This window comes from Martes martes, assembly GCF_963455335.1.
Source record: "Martes martes genome assembly, chromosome: 9".
NCBI classification, from domain to species: Eukaryota; Metazoa; Chordata; class Mammalia; order Carnivora; family Mustelidae; genus Martes; species Martes martes.
Window position 1 is genome coordinate 91284873 of NC_137896.1, and position 16829 is coordinate 91301701.

General features: G+C 35.9%; 1 protein-coding gene across 1 annotated transcript in view; it reads right to left on the reverse strand.

Annotated features, from left to right (window-relative positions):
* Positions 1-387: 387 nt before the first annotated feature.
* The window catches only part of LOC308349119 (RIB43A-like with coiled-coils protein 1), a gene marked incomplete at both ends in the record, with an annotated part of 66531 nt that continues 50089 nt past the window's right edge, over positions 388-16829 (reverse strand). Inside the window, 2 exon segments of the mRNA XM_080813642.1 lie at positions 388-566; positions 836-910. Of these exon segments, the coding sequence (XP_080669768.1) occupies positions 388-566; positions 836-910 (254 nt within the window).

Here is a 16829-nt window from a genome sequence, read left to right on the forward strand (position 1 = left end):
TTTATTTGTTTGTGAATTAAAAGTTTGGTAGGTTTTGGGAAAATCACTCCCCAGGAGCATAGTAACCATTTAGATTAAAAATGAAGGTCTGAAGGATAGACTGATATTCCACAGACTGCAGATCCAACTCACTCCAGGTTCAAGGGAGAAAGGCCTCAGTTTTCCAGGATCTGAGTAGGATTAGTACAGCTTAAGAACCTGGCTTAGAAAATGATTGCTTCCGAAACCTTGCTCTTATTGATAGTCTTCTCAAGAACGTGCTTGCTGACATTTCCCTGCTTTAAATATCTACATGATATTTATTGGGTCTATTGGGTCAAAGAAATGAAAATTTTAATGTTTTGATACACGGTCAAATTGCCCTCCAGGAAGTGTATACCAGTTTTCTCATTCACCAGTAATGCTCTTGGCAACATTTTTAGAGGCACTCTGAAGGGTTTCATTTTCTAGAGCATGAATTTTATGAACATCTACTGGTAGATCACTAGTCATTCTGAAAATATGACAAGCCTTAACAACCAATTGACATGAATTTAAATTATCCTGGTTTTCATTGTTGTAAGTTCCTGTTAAATCATAAAAAAAGTCTCACTGGCACTCTCAACAGAATCTTGAGCCAAGGTAGGATCTCCTCTCGGATAGAGGTGTGCCTGGGATAATAGAGTACTGGCCTTGCTTCATTGAGCACATCACATTGGAACTGAATGTGCATAGCTCAGCAACACAGAGCATTAGGTATCATTATTAACAATTTTGTCAGTTTTATTGCCTAAACATTTTTTGGATCTCTCTCTCCATGGTCCCTGTAGCGTGCATTTAGGTTACCACCTCTTACCTGTACCGCTAAGGTAGGTCTCGTAACTCATTCGGAATGTACTTTGTCCTTTCAAATCTGTTTTCAGTCCTGAAGCTAGGGTGATATTTAAAAAATGTAAATCTGATTGTGTCAACCATTTGCTTAAGGAAAACCTTCCATGAAATCTCATTACTCTTAAAGAAAACAATCTTAACACTGCCTTTACAACTGCATGGGATCCGATATCCAAGTATTTCTGCAGTGTCATCTGGTTCTCTGTCCCTCGCTTCCTCTCTGCATTTCAGTCACAGAGAAAGTTTGATTTCCCAAATCTGCCATATTTACTTCTTTGTCAGGATATTTGCACATGCAGTTTCCTTTTCCCAATATACCTTTCTTCCCTGTTTGCCTCATAGTCTGTTCCTTACATCCTTTAGCTATCATCCTGAATATCATTTAAGAGTTTCCTTGATCCCAGACTATATCAAATGCTTCCCTTGTGTTCTTTCAAAACACCCCAGCATTTTTCCTGTAGCACCTACTGCAGTTTGGATTTACGTATTTGTGTGACGATTTGATGCCTCTCTATCTACTATGAGGCCATAAGCTTTATGGGATGAGAAGATGTGTCTGTTTATTATTATATCTCAGGGTCCCCGAAATGCCTGTAACTTAGTAGATACTCAGTAAATATATGTGAAGTAATTGAATGCGAGACTTCAGAAGATCTGCTTCCAAAGGAAAAGACCCCAAGAGTGATAGGATGTTATGTAACAGAAAAATTTGAGACCAACCTGCAGATGGGTGCTTCCTAACCCAGAGTGATTTTGCCCTCCCCGGGATATCTGGCAATGTTTGGAGACATTGTTGGTTGTCGTAGGTAATACTGGTATCTAGTGGGTACAGGACAGAATGCTGTCCCTTTAATGTACTGGACAGCCAAGGTTGAGGAACTCTGCTGCAGAGTGAATGCTCTTTGAAAGACAGAAAGTTCACCCGGAACAGTTGCAGAAGACATTAGTAGGTTGATCTTGGTTATTAAAGTCTTTAGTTTGGCTAATTCAATCTGTATGGTGTTCAGCATTGAGACATTTACAGAAACATGCAGGGGTGAAATTAAAATTATTCAGCAGGGAGAGTGACTAATGAGAATGGATGTTGGTTGTTCAGATAAGAAAATCAAAACAAGGTGTCAATACAAGCAGAATATCAGCCCTGATTATAAACTATATGCCATTTTGTAATTTTTAGAATGTTAAAAACCTTAAGGTCTTTAATTGTAAAATAAAAATAAACAAAGTGCTTTGTTAATACCAACTTACGTGAGAGTCTAAGTTACATGCCAAGAATCATTTCGTCACTTTTTTTTGGTCTTGCTTGCTCATGCTTATCTCATGGTGACTCTGTGAGTAGCTCAAGTTCACACCCTCTTTAAGTTATGTTTCCATGGTTTAAGCAGAGATTATATACATATTTCTGAGGATAATGCCCTTCACTCTAAATAGTGAATTCTAGCCAGATCACAATATCCATCTTTCTTAGGAGACAGAATATCTTGCAACTCAAGAATGATTATGATAGGTAAATAGATGTAGGCAGTTAAAAAAAAGGAGCATGGAAAGACAAAAGATTGACAATAGAGAAGCCCTTTTGATTATAGAAAACAGCAGGAAATGATAATAATTTCAATCAACTGGTGTAGGACAGGGACATCAAATAATGTAGAGCTACCAATAAGAATAGTACTGAACTTGGGGCGCCTGGGTGGCTCAGTGGGTTAAAGCCGCTGCCTTCGGCTCGGGTCATGATCCCGGCGTCCTGGGATCGAGCCCCGCATCGGGCTCTCTGCTCAGCAGGGAGCCTGCTTCCTCCCTTCTCTCTCTGCCTGCCTCTCTGCCTACTTGTGATCTGTCTGTCAAATAAATAAATAAAATCTTTAAAAAAAAAAAAAAGAATAGTACTGAACTTGAGTCCAGAATAAGGATTGTCTCAAAATGCAGACAGAAAAAAAGGATATGGTACATTTAAGACAAAAATGTAAGAATGGCATGAAGGTGACAGGCTGGGTCTTGGTGACATAGAAAGATGAACTAGCTATACATGGGAAAGTAGAGGCTGAAGAGAAGAGGGTAAAACATGGTTGACTCTTGCCCCTGTTTGTTTGGGATTTGTTAGTTGACTCCATGGGTTTGCCTTTACTGCCTCAGGATCAGACTGAACGAAGGGATTGGGCTCCGTTCATTTAACTGAGCTCCTCTCTGTAGGAGCTCGATCCTGAGTGCCTCACAGCTAAATCCCCACTTACAATGGAAACTGTACGGAGCAAAGGGAACAATTTAAGGTTACACTTAAAAAAAATCACATCATCCTTACCTTCTAATTTTCATTTCTTTTTATGATAACACGTAAACCTATTATAAAAACAAAAGGGACGAATCAGAGCAACAAATATCATTCGCCTGGTTAGCCTCCTTATCCCTGAGTTCATCACCTCAGACATAAGCACATTCCACTTTTCAGCTCTTTCTCTTTTCATATTAAGTCCATACTGCTATTTTCTGTTTATAGATTCCTATTTCTTTTTTTTTTTTTTTAAGATTTTATTTATTTATTTATTTGACAGACAGAGATCACAAGTAGGCAGAGAGGCAGGCAGAAAGGGGGGGGGGAAGCAGGCTCCCTGCTGAGCAGAGAGCCCGATGCGGGGCTTGATCCCACGACCCTGGGATCATGACCTGAGCCGAAGGCAGAGGCCTCAACCCACTGAGCCACCCAGGCGCCCCTATAGATTCCTACTTCTTAACTCTTCTATTTTAAACATTACCTATACTTCTTACTTTGGAAGATAAAGTTTTGCCTCTTACCTTACTCTACCTGCCAATTTCATTACCCCACAGTTTTTGGTTAAATTCATATTCAATGTGTAGATTGTTATTAATAGGTAAATATTATTTATGGCTGAACCAAATATTGTTATATAGCATATTGTTATAATCATCCTTTGCTTTTTATATAATTCGTTTTTTTTAAAATTTTATTTGAGTATAATTGACACACAATGTTACATTAGTTTCAGGCATACAGCATAGTGATTCACTTCTCTATACTTTATGCAACCGCGGACCACAAGCGTAGGTCTGTCACCATACAACATTGTTACCACACCTTTGACTATATTCCCTCTGCTGTGCCTTTTATTCCCCTGACGTACTCATTCTGTAACTAGAAGTCTGTAACTTCCACTCCCTTTAGCCCATCTTTTCCATACCCTCACACCCCTCTTGCGGCTGCTATCAGACTGTTCTTTGTATTTATAAGTCTAGTTCTGCTTCTTGTGTGTTTATTCATTTGTGGTTGCTGTTTCCTTGTTTTTGTTTTAGATTCCACTTAGGAGTGAAATCCTGTGTTATTTGTCCTTCTCAGCAGCTTTATCTTATCTAGAATAATACTCTCCTTCCTCTCTATGTTCGTCCATGTTGTCGCAAATGGCACAACATCAGCCTTTTTTATGGCTGTGAAATATTTGTGTGTGTGTGTGTGTGTGTGTATCACCTCTTCCTTATCTATTTGTCTACAAATAAAAACTTAGACTTTTTTGATCACCTAATAGTGATGTTATTTTTTACTTATTTAGTTTTTGAGTCTTCAGCTAAACAAAGGCTGTGTGAAAATATATAATAAGTAAATGTATGCATGTGTGTGTATATATAGATATATATGTGTAAGTATATATGTATCAGTATGTCTGTGTATATGTATTTTATATATGTAATTTTCTATATTGTCAGCCTGTCATATAGTATTAATAGATTCCATTTTTCTCCTGAAGACAGCTGTTTTGTACTGCCTAACTTTTGCTCCGCTCCGGGTTTATTTCTCCTTAGGCCCTGCTCCTCCTGGGATCTCCATCGCAGTCATTTTTACATAACTTGCACCCTTCCATTGCATTAGTTCCATTCCTGAATCCCATCCTTCATTTACTCTCCTGATTTGTTGGACCACATACTCTAGGAGATTCCTGAGAGTGGATGTGTAGGAAATGGGTTTTTGGGAATTTGCTTTTCTGCAAAGGACTTTATTGTGTCACTACAAATGAATGATAATTTGACTTTACATAGAATTTTAGGTTGAATGAAATATTTACTTATAATTTTGAAGTGACTGTTCCATTATTCTCAAGGATCTCAAATTACTTTTGAGATGTCTGGCATCTCTTATTACCCTTGAGGGGTCTTATGTTGAAGAGTCATATTCCTTTTAGGACTTAATGTTTTTCCCAGGAGCTCTCAGATTACATGGTGATGAACGCTTAAAAAAATAATTTTGCTGGGGGTGCTGTGTGGCTCAGTCGTTTGTGTCTGATGCTTGATTTTGGCTAAGGTAATGATCGCAGTGTTGTGAGATCGAGCCCTGCCTCAGGCTCAGTGCTCAACAAAGAGTCTGCTTTTCCCTCTCCCTCCCCTCCTGCCCCCACCCACCCCCGGGGGGTCTCTCTCCCTCTCTCTCAAACAAATGAATAATTAAAATCTTTTAAAAATAATAATTTTGCTGGACATTCAGTGGGTTTTTGACTTTGGAGACTCCTAACTATTAACTGTGGAAAACTTTATCTTTAAAAATTTTTTTTTCTAAATATTTTTCTGTTCTTACTTTCTGTAAACATCATTTTGATGTTGGATCCTGGATAGATGTCCTAGTTTTATTATTTTCCATCTCTCTGTTCTGATTTCTACTTTTTGTGATTTCTTCTTTATCTTTCAATGTTTTCATTAATGTTTCTCACTTTTCTACTATGATTTCCTTTTTAAAATAACATGTTTTCATTTAATTATTTCCTATCATTCCACTGAAGCTATTAATGGTAGGATCTATGACAAAAGAAACCTATTATGCTTATTATTTATAGCTTTTCTTCTTACTTCAGCTTTATGTCTGTTTTCTTTGAGCTCCTTGCTATGTTGTTTGTTTAAATCTCTGTCTTTCATGGTAGAAGATTTCTTAAATGTCTGGTGATTATTGACTATGAACCCACATGGAAGACTGAGGCAACTCAAAAGCCAATGGGAAGTTGTATATATGAGTGGGCTTGTCAGTGGTGTGTTTACATGAGTGCCTCCTTCCCATGAAAAAGTGCTAAGAAAAGGACACCCACCACTCACCACTCTTCGTGGTGGGACTGGGAAGCTACTGTCCCTGGTTTGTAGGGACAGGGGACTTAAGTTCTCACTACTCCTTATCAAGCTTTTAAATCATCTTATTTTCAGTCTTCTGCCAAATCCCTCATACCAAGTGGCATGAATTCATTTGCTATTTTTCACATGGTTTCTGGTTGGCTCACCAGCGCCCACCCTCTACGAAGTTAAATTTCTGCTTTCAGTTACCTACTGAGTTACCCACTTTTACATCTGCTTTCTGATTTTGTTGGTTCTTCTCATCTACTGTCACTTGGTATCTCACTTTCCTTACCCTTGCACAACTAAATTTTTTGTCTGTTTGTTTGTTCTTAGTATGTCATTGAGGTTTTTTTTTTCCTGCAGATAAACACCAATATTCAATCTTTCACGCTTAGCCAAAACAGTCTTAATTTTGTTGATTTCAAAATAAATGCACAGGTACTTCTATGATACGCTAAAGTGATGTGAAATTGAACTACATTTGAGTTACACATATTCAGTTATAATTGTTTCAGGAAAATGAATAACACCAAACAAAATGAGAGAGAATGAATTTAAATAGGTGATTCTGTTCACCCAACAAACACACGCTTGACGACAGGCCTCAGAAATCTTACTCAACTGGAGAAATAAGAATGTTTCTTATTGCTGGAAAAAATATGCCCATTTTGGACTTACTGAAATAATATTAGCTGTTTTCCTAGGCTATTTCTTGAGAATTAGTTTAACAAAAGCTTTTACCTTTAAACCTAATTGCAGGGACGCCTGGGTGGCTCAGTTGGTTAAGCGGTTGCCTTCGGCTCAGGTCATGATCCCAGTGTCCTGGGATCGAGTCCCGCATCCGGCTCCTTGCTCCGCGGGGAGCCTGCTTCTCCCTCTGCCACTCTGTCTGCCTGTGCTCACTCTCTCTCTCTCTGACACATAAATAAATAAAATCTTTAAAAAAAAAAAACACCTAATTGCAGTGTATGAAAAAGTTCTGTTGCTTAGGAAGATTTAGGGGGTCTTAATAATATTCATTTGGGAGATTGCTTAATAAGGCAATTAGTAAAATATTATAACTCTTTCATAAAACCTAGGCTTTTGTTCAAGATTAAGATGAAATAAATGGAAAGAAAACAAAAATATCTCTGATTAAAAAAAATCTATATAAGTAGAAGCTAAATAGCTTGCTAAACAAAGAGAAAGATAAATACCACTTTTAAGATATTTTTCATATCACCTATTTGCATTTTTGTAATCTCTCTCTCTCCCTATATGGCCCTCTTTTAGATTCGAGTAGGCTCTAGTGTGGGCTGTAATCTAGTTTACTGCTGTCCAATCTGTGATTTTTTCCTCATCAAATACCAGCATGCTGCATTAGGATGTACCAGAAGGGGAATCTAATGGAAACTGTGTGCTGGTCTAAGAATTTCTTCTGGAGCATGTGACTGGATTGACAGCTAGCACAATTTTTCATGGAAGCCCATTTCACAGCTGAAGAATTAAATTACCTTAAAGTGGTTCTTTATTCCAAGCTGAACCAGAATTAATTTTTAAAAATTCTTTCCTGTTTGTAATAAAAACACTTAAGATGATGACATTTTCCTCTGTGTAAGCTTTTGGTGTGCACCATCATAACATAAGCAATAACGAACTCACTTTTAACCATTACACATCCTGCCTCCCATAGATTTCTATGCATATTTGAGATGATATGTTTTTGAAATTTCTGAAAGTCAGGAAGTTTTATTTATTTTTTTTAATTATTTTTTTTTTTGTAATTTATTTATTTGTTAGAGAGAGAGAGTGTGAGCGAGCATAGGCAGACAGAGTGGTAGGCAGAGGCAGAGGGAGAAGCAGGCTCCCCGCCGAGCAAGGAGCCCGATGTGGGACTTGATCCCAGGACGCTGAGATCATGACCTGAGCCGAAGGCAGCTGCTTAACCAACTGAGCCACCCAGGCGTCCCAGGAAGTTTTATTTTTAATTAAAAATATGGAAAATTAGGAATAAAAATATAATAGGGACCCATATTCTTTTTCAAACTAATAGTTAGCTGCTTTTTAAAAAAAAATATTTAAATTCAATTTAGTTAACATGTAGTGTATTATTAGTTTCAGGGGTAGAATTTAGTGATTCATCAGTTGCATAGAATACCCAGTGCTCATTCCATCAAGTGCTCTCCTTAGTGCCCGTCACTCAGTTACCCCATCTCCCCACCCCCCTCCCCTCCAGCAACCTTGTTTGTTTCCTAGAATTAAGAGTCTCTTATGGTTTGCCCTCTCTGTTTTTATCTTATTTTATTATTTCTTCTCTTCCCCTATGTTCATCTGTTTTGTTTCTTAAATTCCACATATGAGTGAAATCATGTGTTATTTGTCTTTCCCTGACTGACTTATTTTGCTTAATAATAAGCATAATACAGTCTAGCTTTGGCCACATCATTGCAAATGGCACGATTTCATTCTTTTTGATAGCTGAGTAATATTCCATTGTGCATATGTACCACATCTTTTTTATCCATTCACCTGTCAAAGGACATCTCAGCTCCCTCCACAGTTTGGCTATTGTGGACATTGCTGCTCTGAACATTGGGGTGCAGGTGTCCCTTCATTTCACTACATTTGTATCTTTGGGGCAAATAAATAGTAGTGCAATTGCTGGGTTTTAGGGTAGCTCTATTTTTAACTTTTTGCAGAACATACTGTTTTCCAGAATGTCCATACCAGTTTGCATTCACACCAACAGTGTAAGAAGGTTCCCCTTTCTCAGCATCCTTGCCAACATCTGTTGTTTCCTGAGTTGTTAACTTTACCCATTCTGACTGGTGTGAGGTGGTATCTCGTTGTGGTTTTCATTGGAATTTCCCTGATGCCAAGTGATGTGGAGCATTTTTTCATGTGTCTGTGGGCCATTTGTATGTCTTCTTTCCAGAAATGTCTGTTCATATCTTCTGCCCATCTCTTGACTGGATTTTTTGTTTTTTTGGGTGCTCAGTTTGATAAGCTCTTTATAGACTTTTGAATACTAACCCTTTATCTGATATGTCATTTATGAATATCTTCTTCCATTCTTAGGTCACCTTTTCATTTTGCTGATTGTTTTTTTTTTTTATCCTGATAAAGTCCAGTAGTTCATTTTTGCTTTTGTTTTCGTTGCCTCTGGATATGTGTCTAGCAAGAAGTTGCTGCAGTCGAGGTCACAGATGTTACAGCCTGTGTTCTCCTCTAGGATTTTGATGGATTCCTGTCTCACATTTGGACTCACATTGAGTCTATTTTTGTGTATGGTGTAAGACTGTGTTCCAGTTTCATTCTTCTGTATGTAGCTGTCCAATTTTCCCAACACCACATATTGAAGAGACTCCCCTCCCCCCCATTGGATATTCTTTCCTGCTTTATTGAGAATTAGTTGACCATAGAGTTGAGGGTCTATTTCTGGGTTCTCTCTTCTGTTCCACTGATCTGTGTGTCTGTGTTTGTGCCAGTACCCTACTGTCTTGATGATAACAGCTTTGTGATACAGCTTGAAGTCTGGAATTGTGGTACTTCCAGCTTTTGTTTTCTTTTTCAACATTACTTTGGCTATTTGGGGTCTTTTCTGGTTCCATACAAATTTTAGGATTGTTCCAGTTCTATGAAGAATGCTGGTGGTATTTTGAGAAGGATTGCACTGAATGTGTAAATTGCTTTGGGTAATGTAGGCATTTTAACTGCTTTTTGTCACATATGCATCCTTTGAATGTACACACACTCCTACATCTGGACATACACACAAATACTATGTCTTTAAAGAAATAAAACCATGCTAAAATCCCCTCTAACCAGCTTTACAGTCCAGTTTCCTTTTATCAAGATAAGCATTGTCATGAGTTTTGTGTATATTTCTCTTGTCCATTTATTTTTATATTTTAACATTTTTATAAATAGCCATAAAACATATATATATATTTTTATTTTAAAGTTCTCATAAATCAGCATTTATACATTATATACAGATCTACCCTTTTCTTTTCTTTTCTTTTTTTTTTTTTAATCAACATCATGCATTTAGGATTTATCCAGTTGGGGCACCTGAGTGGTTCAGTTGGTTAAGGGTCTGCCTTTGGCTTAGATCACCATCTCAGGGTCCTGGGATCCTCCCTGCTCAGTGGGGAGTTTGATTCTCCCTCTCTCTCTGTTCCTTCCCCCTACTTGGGCTCGCTCTCTCAAATAAATAAACAAAAAATAAAAATCTTTATTTAAAAAAAAGATCTTTCCAGTTAGATGTATATAGCATGAATTCATCCATTTTATCTGTTGTAAAGTGCCCCTCCTATGAATATTCAAAATTATAAATGACATATAATATAATATAGTATATTATACAGTATAATAGTTATATATATGTATATGTATATATATATACACACACACACTATATATATTACTTTAATGATGGGTGTTTAAGCTGTTAATAAGTTTTATCATTGGAAACACAGCACAAATGTTGCAATGAACATTTTTGAGGACATGTAAGAGATATTTATCCTGGGGAACGTAACTGAAGATGGAATGTTCATTGGTTTTGCCATTATGTCATCCACTCTGTAGAGTTTCTATCTTGATGCACACAGGTTCCTTGCATGCCACACCTGTATTAAGGAGACTTTGTTAGTGGGCATGTAAACTGGTATAGCCACTATGGAAAAAATTATGCAGGTTTTTCAAAAAATTAAAAATATAACTACCTTATGATTCTTCAATTCCACTTCTTGATATGTATCTGAGGGAAATGAAATCAGGATCCTTAAAAGATATCTGTACCTTCATGTTAATTTTACCAGGTGAAAACACCGCACACAGGCTTCCTCCGGAATGACGCTCGGGTCTGGAGTTGGGTTAGAATTGTGGGCCCACACGACCCGACCTGTGGCTGTGTTCCGTGGGCCCTGTCCTAACAGCTGACGGGACACACAGATGTAGAGGGGCGGGGCCCACGCGGGGATGCTGTCCCAAGTCATGGACTATTCGGTGGGAATCTCAATGCCAATGGGACAGATGGCACGCGAATGGTACCGCTCCGGCTCTCAAGCTGCAGAAGCACACGACCGCGGAGGCTACACTGACATTATTTGCAATAGTCAAGACACGGAAACAATTTCTATATCCATCAATAGATGAATGGGTAAAAAAAGATGGTATATATACATCGTGGAATATTATTCAGCCATAAAAAGAAGGAAATCCTGCTATTTAGGACATTAATGAAATTTGATGGACATGAAATTTGAAATTTGAGGACTTTATACTGAGTGGAGTGAAATAGACAGAGAAAGGCAAGTATTGTATGATCTCCCTTGTAAGTGGAATCTAAAAAACACCTGAACTCATAGAAAGAGAGAGTAGATTGGTAGTTAGCAGAGGCTATAGGGTCAGGGAAATGGGTGAAGTTAGTAAAAGGGTACAGACTTCCAGTTACAAGTTGCTGAATAAGTTCCAGGATCTAATGAACAGCATGGCATATTATATTTTATACTTGAAAGTTGCTAAGGAGTAAATCTTAAAAAAATAAAAACAAAAATAGTAACTATGTGAAGTGATGGATGTCTTAACTAAGCTTATTGTGGCAATATATACATATATACAATATATACAATATATACATATATACATATATAATATATACATATATAAAATATGTATATTATATATACAATACATACATATATGCATATATACTATATATAATATATATTACAATATATACATATATACATATATGTATATACATATAGTATATACATATGTATATACTATATACACACATATACATATATGTATATATACATATATGTATATATACATATATACATATATGTATATATACATATATACACATATATACATATATACACATATACAATATATACATATATACAATATATACACATATATACATATATACATATATACACACATAAAATAATATATACAATATATACATATATAAAATAATGTATACATATAAATGTATATATACATATATACATATATAAAATATATACATATATACAATTTATACATATATAAAATGATGATGTTTACATCTTAAATTTATACAATGTTATGCCAATTATATCTCAATAAAGCTGAAAAATTCATTAGAAGGAATTAAAAAAAAAACCTTTGTTCTTATCAGTTGCCCTCTTAACTGCTGCTCATCTGACAATACCAATGCTTTTAAATGTCCCATTAGCATTGTTTTCCTATCAATTTCTCATTATGTTCTTAATAGTTTTTGCTTTATTTATTTATTTTAAGATTTGATTTATTTATTTGACAGAAAGAGATAGCAAGAGAGAGAGAGAAAGAGAGAGAGAGCGCACGCACAAGCAGGGGGAACGGTAGGCAGAGGGAGAAGCAGGCTCCCCGCTAAGCAGGGAACCCAATGCAGGACTCAATTGCAGGACCCCGGGACCATGACCTGAGCCGAAGGCAGATGTTTAACCAACTGAGGCACCCAGGTGTCTGAGTTTTTACTTTAGATATTTTGATTCTGTGTCATCTGGTATGGCATAACTATGAGAATTTGATTTTTCTCATAGCATGCATTTTAGTTTAGATGTTTCTGTATTTTTTATTCTAATCAAAATAGTATCAAGTTTTCTTTTTATTAGTAAAGCATATTTTATTATTGAAGTAGCTGACTTACAAATGTGAGTTTTAGATATATAACATAATGATTTGACAATTGTCAGAATGGCTAGTATCAAAGTGAGTAAATAATGCTTTCTTGTCGGTTGGCACATCTTTGCTTATTATTTCATTTTAACTTTCCTGAGTCACATTATAAAAGAACGGTTTCATTGATTCTCATAAATTGATGTCTTCTGAAAAAAAAAAAAATTAAGGAAGATTGTGTGCCTTTCACATTTGTTGCCAAACAGGCACAGTCATGGCTCTTTTGATTACCTAATGCTTTTGTTATAAGCTTTATGACTTTTTCTATATGGACTGATTATTTAATTTTTTTACTATAATTTGGACTGTGCATTGTCTGCTTTAAATTCTAATAATGATTTTCTTTTTATAAAATAAATGATTTTATTTATACTTTTCTAATAATCCAGAAGAAGAAATAAACTGCAATTCCTGAAGGTTCTCTAAAAAAGGTGCAGTGAAGTGTACATCCTCATTCACCATTTCCCTCCATTCATTTCTCATTTTGCCAATACAATCTGGGATTTTTGTTACAATTTATTATTAATGAAGAACATTATATATCTTTTTATTAAAAATCATTTCTAACATTCATACTCTCTTTTGTATCCTTATATACCATAACTCTTTTTATTTACTTGTAAATTTGAACAGTTAATATAAGCGTGGTAATTCTTTTATACTATACTTTCTGCACCCAGTAATTCTTTCCTTAGGTCCCTTTCTCAGATTATTGGCGAATAATTCAAGTAACAGAAAGTCTTTGACAACTTAATTTTCAGGATATTTAAATACCCATCAGTGCATATCTTTTTTTTTTTTTTTTTAAAGATTTATTTATTTACTTGACAGACAGAGATCCTGAAGCAGGGCTCGATCCCAGGACCCTGAGATTATGACCTAAACTGAAGGCAGAGATTTTAACCCCAGGTGCCCCCCCATCAGTGCATATCTATTGCTTTATATGTGAATGTCAATTTTTCAGTATAAAAAATTCTTAAGGTGCAATTTTCTCCCAATCATACTCCTCTTGACATTTCTTCATTTGTTTTCTGTTAACTAATGTACAAGGAGAATTGTGAGGGTATCCTGCTTTTCTTCCTTTATGAGTAAATTTTTAGATGAATACATATGGAAGTTTTTGTCTTAAGATTTTTATCTTAAGATTTAAAGTTTTTATTTTAAGATTTCACCTTAAATATTGGCCAGTTTTTAAGGTTAAACTCAATGAAATTGATAGCTTTAATTTTGGTGTCCAGTTTTTTTTTAAATTGATGTATAGTTAACACGATGTTAGAAACTGTCATTTTATAGGTCATAAACTAGTAAATAGTAGCAATTTCACATAGTCCTCCTTGCATATGGCACAAAATTTTGACATGTACATTAAGATCTTCCTCTATCCCTAAGAAGTTCTAAGAAGTTACCTTTTATTTCATTTTTATATATTTTTACTTTTAGTCAGTTATTTGTAAATCAGATATATTATCTTCTGCAACAAAAATGCTCATCTCTTTGATTGCTATCTTTTTGGATTTTGCCCATTTCATTTACCTTTAAAGAAAAAAATACTTTTTGAAACATACACAAATTTCTGTTTCAGTCGCTTTCTTTGCCATTTTGTTGCTGTTGTTAATTCTTATCAGACCATTTTCATCCCTGTTTGTAGCCTTGTGATCACTTGCTTCATAGAGTGTATGTTTCATTTAATAGCTGGAATGCAGAAGGTAGGTGCTGTTTAAAATTTACTCATATTTCCTATGATAATTTACTTTAAAAATATATTCTTTTATTTCTTGTATATAGTGTTGTTGCAAATTTTTAAACTTAAATTATTGAGTTCTTTCCCCCATTTACTCTTTCACAAAATGGGGCAGGTCTATCCTGGTCTACTCTTACTTGGCATATAAGACCATTTTCTCTGTTAGCTGTGGGGTGGGAAAGATTTAGAATCCTTCTCCTTAGGCTGGATGCATGGATAATTCAGGTTTATACCTCTAGGTTTCCAGCAGACTGAATTTTAAGAGCAGGAAGCTAAGCAATGTCAGATTCTACCAAGGAAGCTGTCTCTTTGCAACTTTGTTTTAGTGCCTGGTAAAAATTATACAGCAGGGGTGAAAACATATCTGGTTTCTGGTTTGACTTAGCAAAGCTAGACTTTGCTCTAGGATTTGATAGCCAACTCCAGTTTCTTTCTCGCTGTCACTGTTGGCTGAGTAGAAAAATGTTCTTGCCTCATTAGAGGAATGGCCCTTCATCCAATTCATCACAACGTGTTTCAGGCCAGCATTTCAGGCCAATATGCTAGGGAGAAACTGGGTCAAAAAATATTCCTGCTGCTTGCCGACTGACTTTTATTTGGGTGTTTATGCACCTAGACTCCCAGTCTTGGCAGTGGTGCCACAAAGTCTATTGACCTAAGGGAAAGGACTCTGGTTGACTGGTGTTATCTCTCCCACTGCTTATTCTTAGAGTCAGGCTCAGTCAGAGGTATTGCTTGGTTGAAAATGGCTTCTTTTAATTGTTTTCTAGGACAATGCACTGCTTTCTCCAAAAAGCAGTGGAGTATGATATGGTATGTAGTTATTTCCTTCAGTTCTGCTTCATATACACTATGTATGACAGAATTCCATAAAATGTGTAGGGAGATTTTGGGGTCTAGTTTCAAGTTTCAGGACACTCTACCCTCATGCTCTACTTTTTCGTCTTTATGGGGGTGCGAAGAGGGTTAGCAGGGTCATGGAAGGTGGCATATACCAATTCCTGTACCACGTTGTTCCTGGAGCTAGCTCTTTGATATTTTTGAGTTGGGGATGTTGTGGTTCTGAAGGGTGAGTGATAAGCTCCTAAGCAATTTGTATTGGGAACTGTTTCCTGAAAATGGAAATTACAGTATGTGACAGATGAGACCACCTCAACTCTTGACACATAGAGATTTTTGGACACTGGGATTTTATTATGAAATAATAATTAAGTCACTGTTGTGCGCATTTTTTGTAATCCATGAAATGACCATGAAATATGTCAAATTTTTCCGGGAAGTCACCACGAAATCAGCACAAAATTTCCATCAAAAATGAACCACTGTTGAGATTAGAGATAGGATTGCTAGAGGCATTATATCCGTGCTGCTCTAATTAAATGTTTCTTGTCAGAAGGAAAAGCTTTTATTGCTTTTTTAGAACTAATTTCATAACTGTATGGCCTGGGCATATGAGGTTTGCTTGAGATGAGATGGCAAAGACAGTCCTGTGGGGTCTTGTTGCACTTTTAGTTCAGATCTTGTGACTGTAAGTAAAGAGACCTTTAATAAACCTTCATTTAAAGGACAGAATTTGCCTTATGTATTTATAATCCAATATGACTTGTCTCTTTTTACTTCCCCCACACAATCTGTTTTATCCAATATTGGCTTCCTTTAGCATTCCCACACTCGAAACCTACTACTCCTATGGTTAGGTGTTTGCACTCCCCATTGTGTGCCAAGTCAGACACTTTGAGTTAAGGAAGGTGTAGAGTCACTGGTGTAGCCAATCATGCTAAGCAATCCACATGTCAGCCTATTCACTCATCTTTCAATTCAGCTAGAATCACAAATCCCAAACTACTTTAGTCTTGAGTGTTCAAGACTATCCAGGAGCTATTTACATTTAAGTTTTTAAAGCTATTTATATTCAAAACTTTTTAGAAAAACGTTCATTTGAAATGGATGGTAGTAACCTGTGCATGTTAATAAAAGCATCCAGTAATTTAAATTTATTTGATGATTTAAAAATCATCATCAATGTATTCAATTTTTAGGAAAAATATTTTACAGGGGAAAATATTCACCTAGTTTTGAGGTAAAATAAGATTATTTTAAAAATTCATGTAGAGGATATTTGTAAATCCATTTTTATACATTCTTACATGTTAATTGATAAAATCTGAGAGAATATATAGCAACATATTAACAGTGCTTTCCTTTGGGTGATTTTAATGCCTTTCTTCTTTTTATTTATCTCTATTTCCAAATTTTTTTCTATATAAACATGTGTTACCTGTGTCCCAAGTGTAAGCAGAAGAGAAAATTACATATAATACATATATTTTAAAGCATTTCTAATTTAACTTTACTTGCTGCTAGCAATTTCATATCATTTGGCTTGGCTCACTGAGCTTCTCAAATGATACCAGGC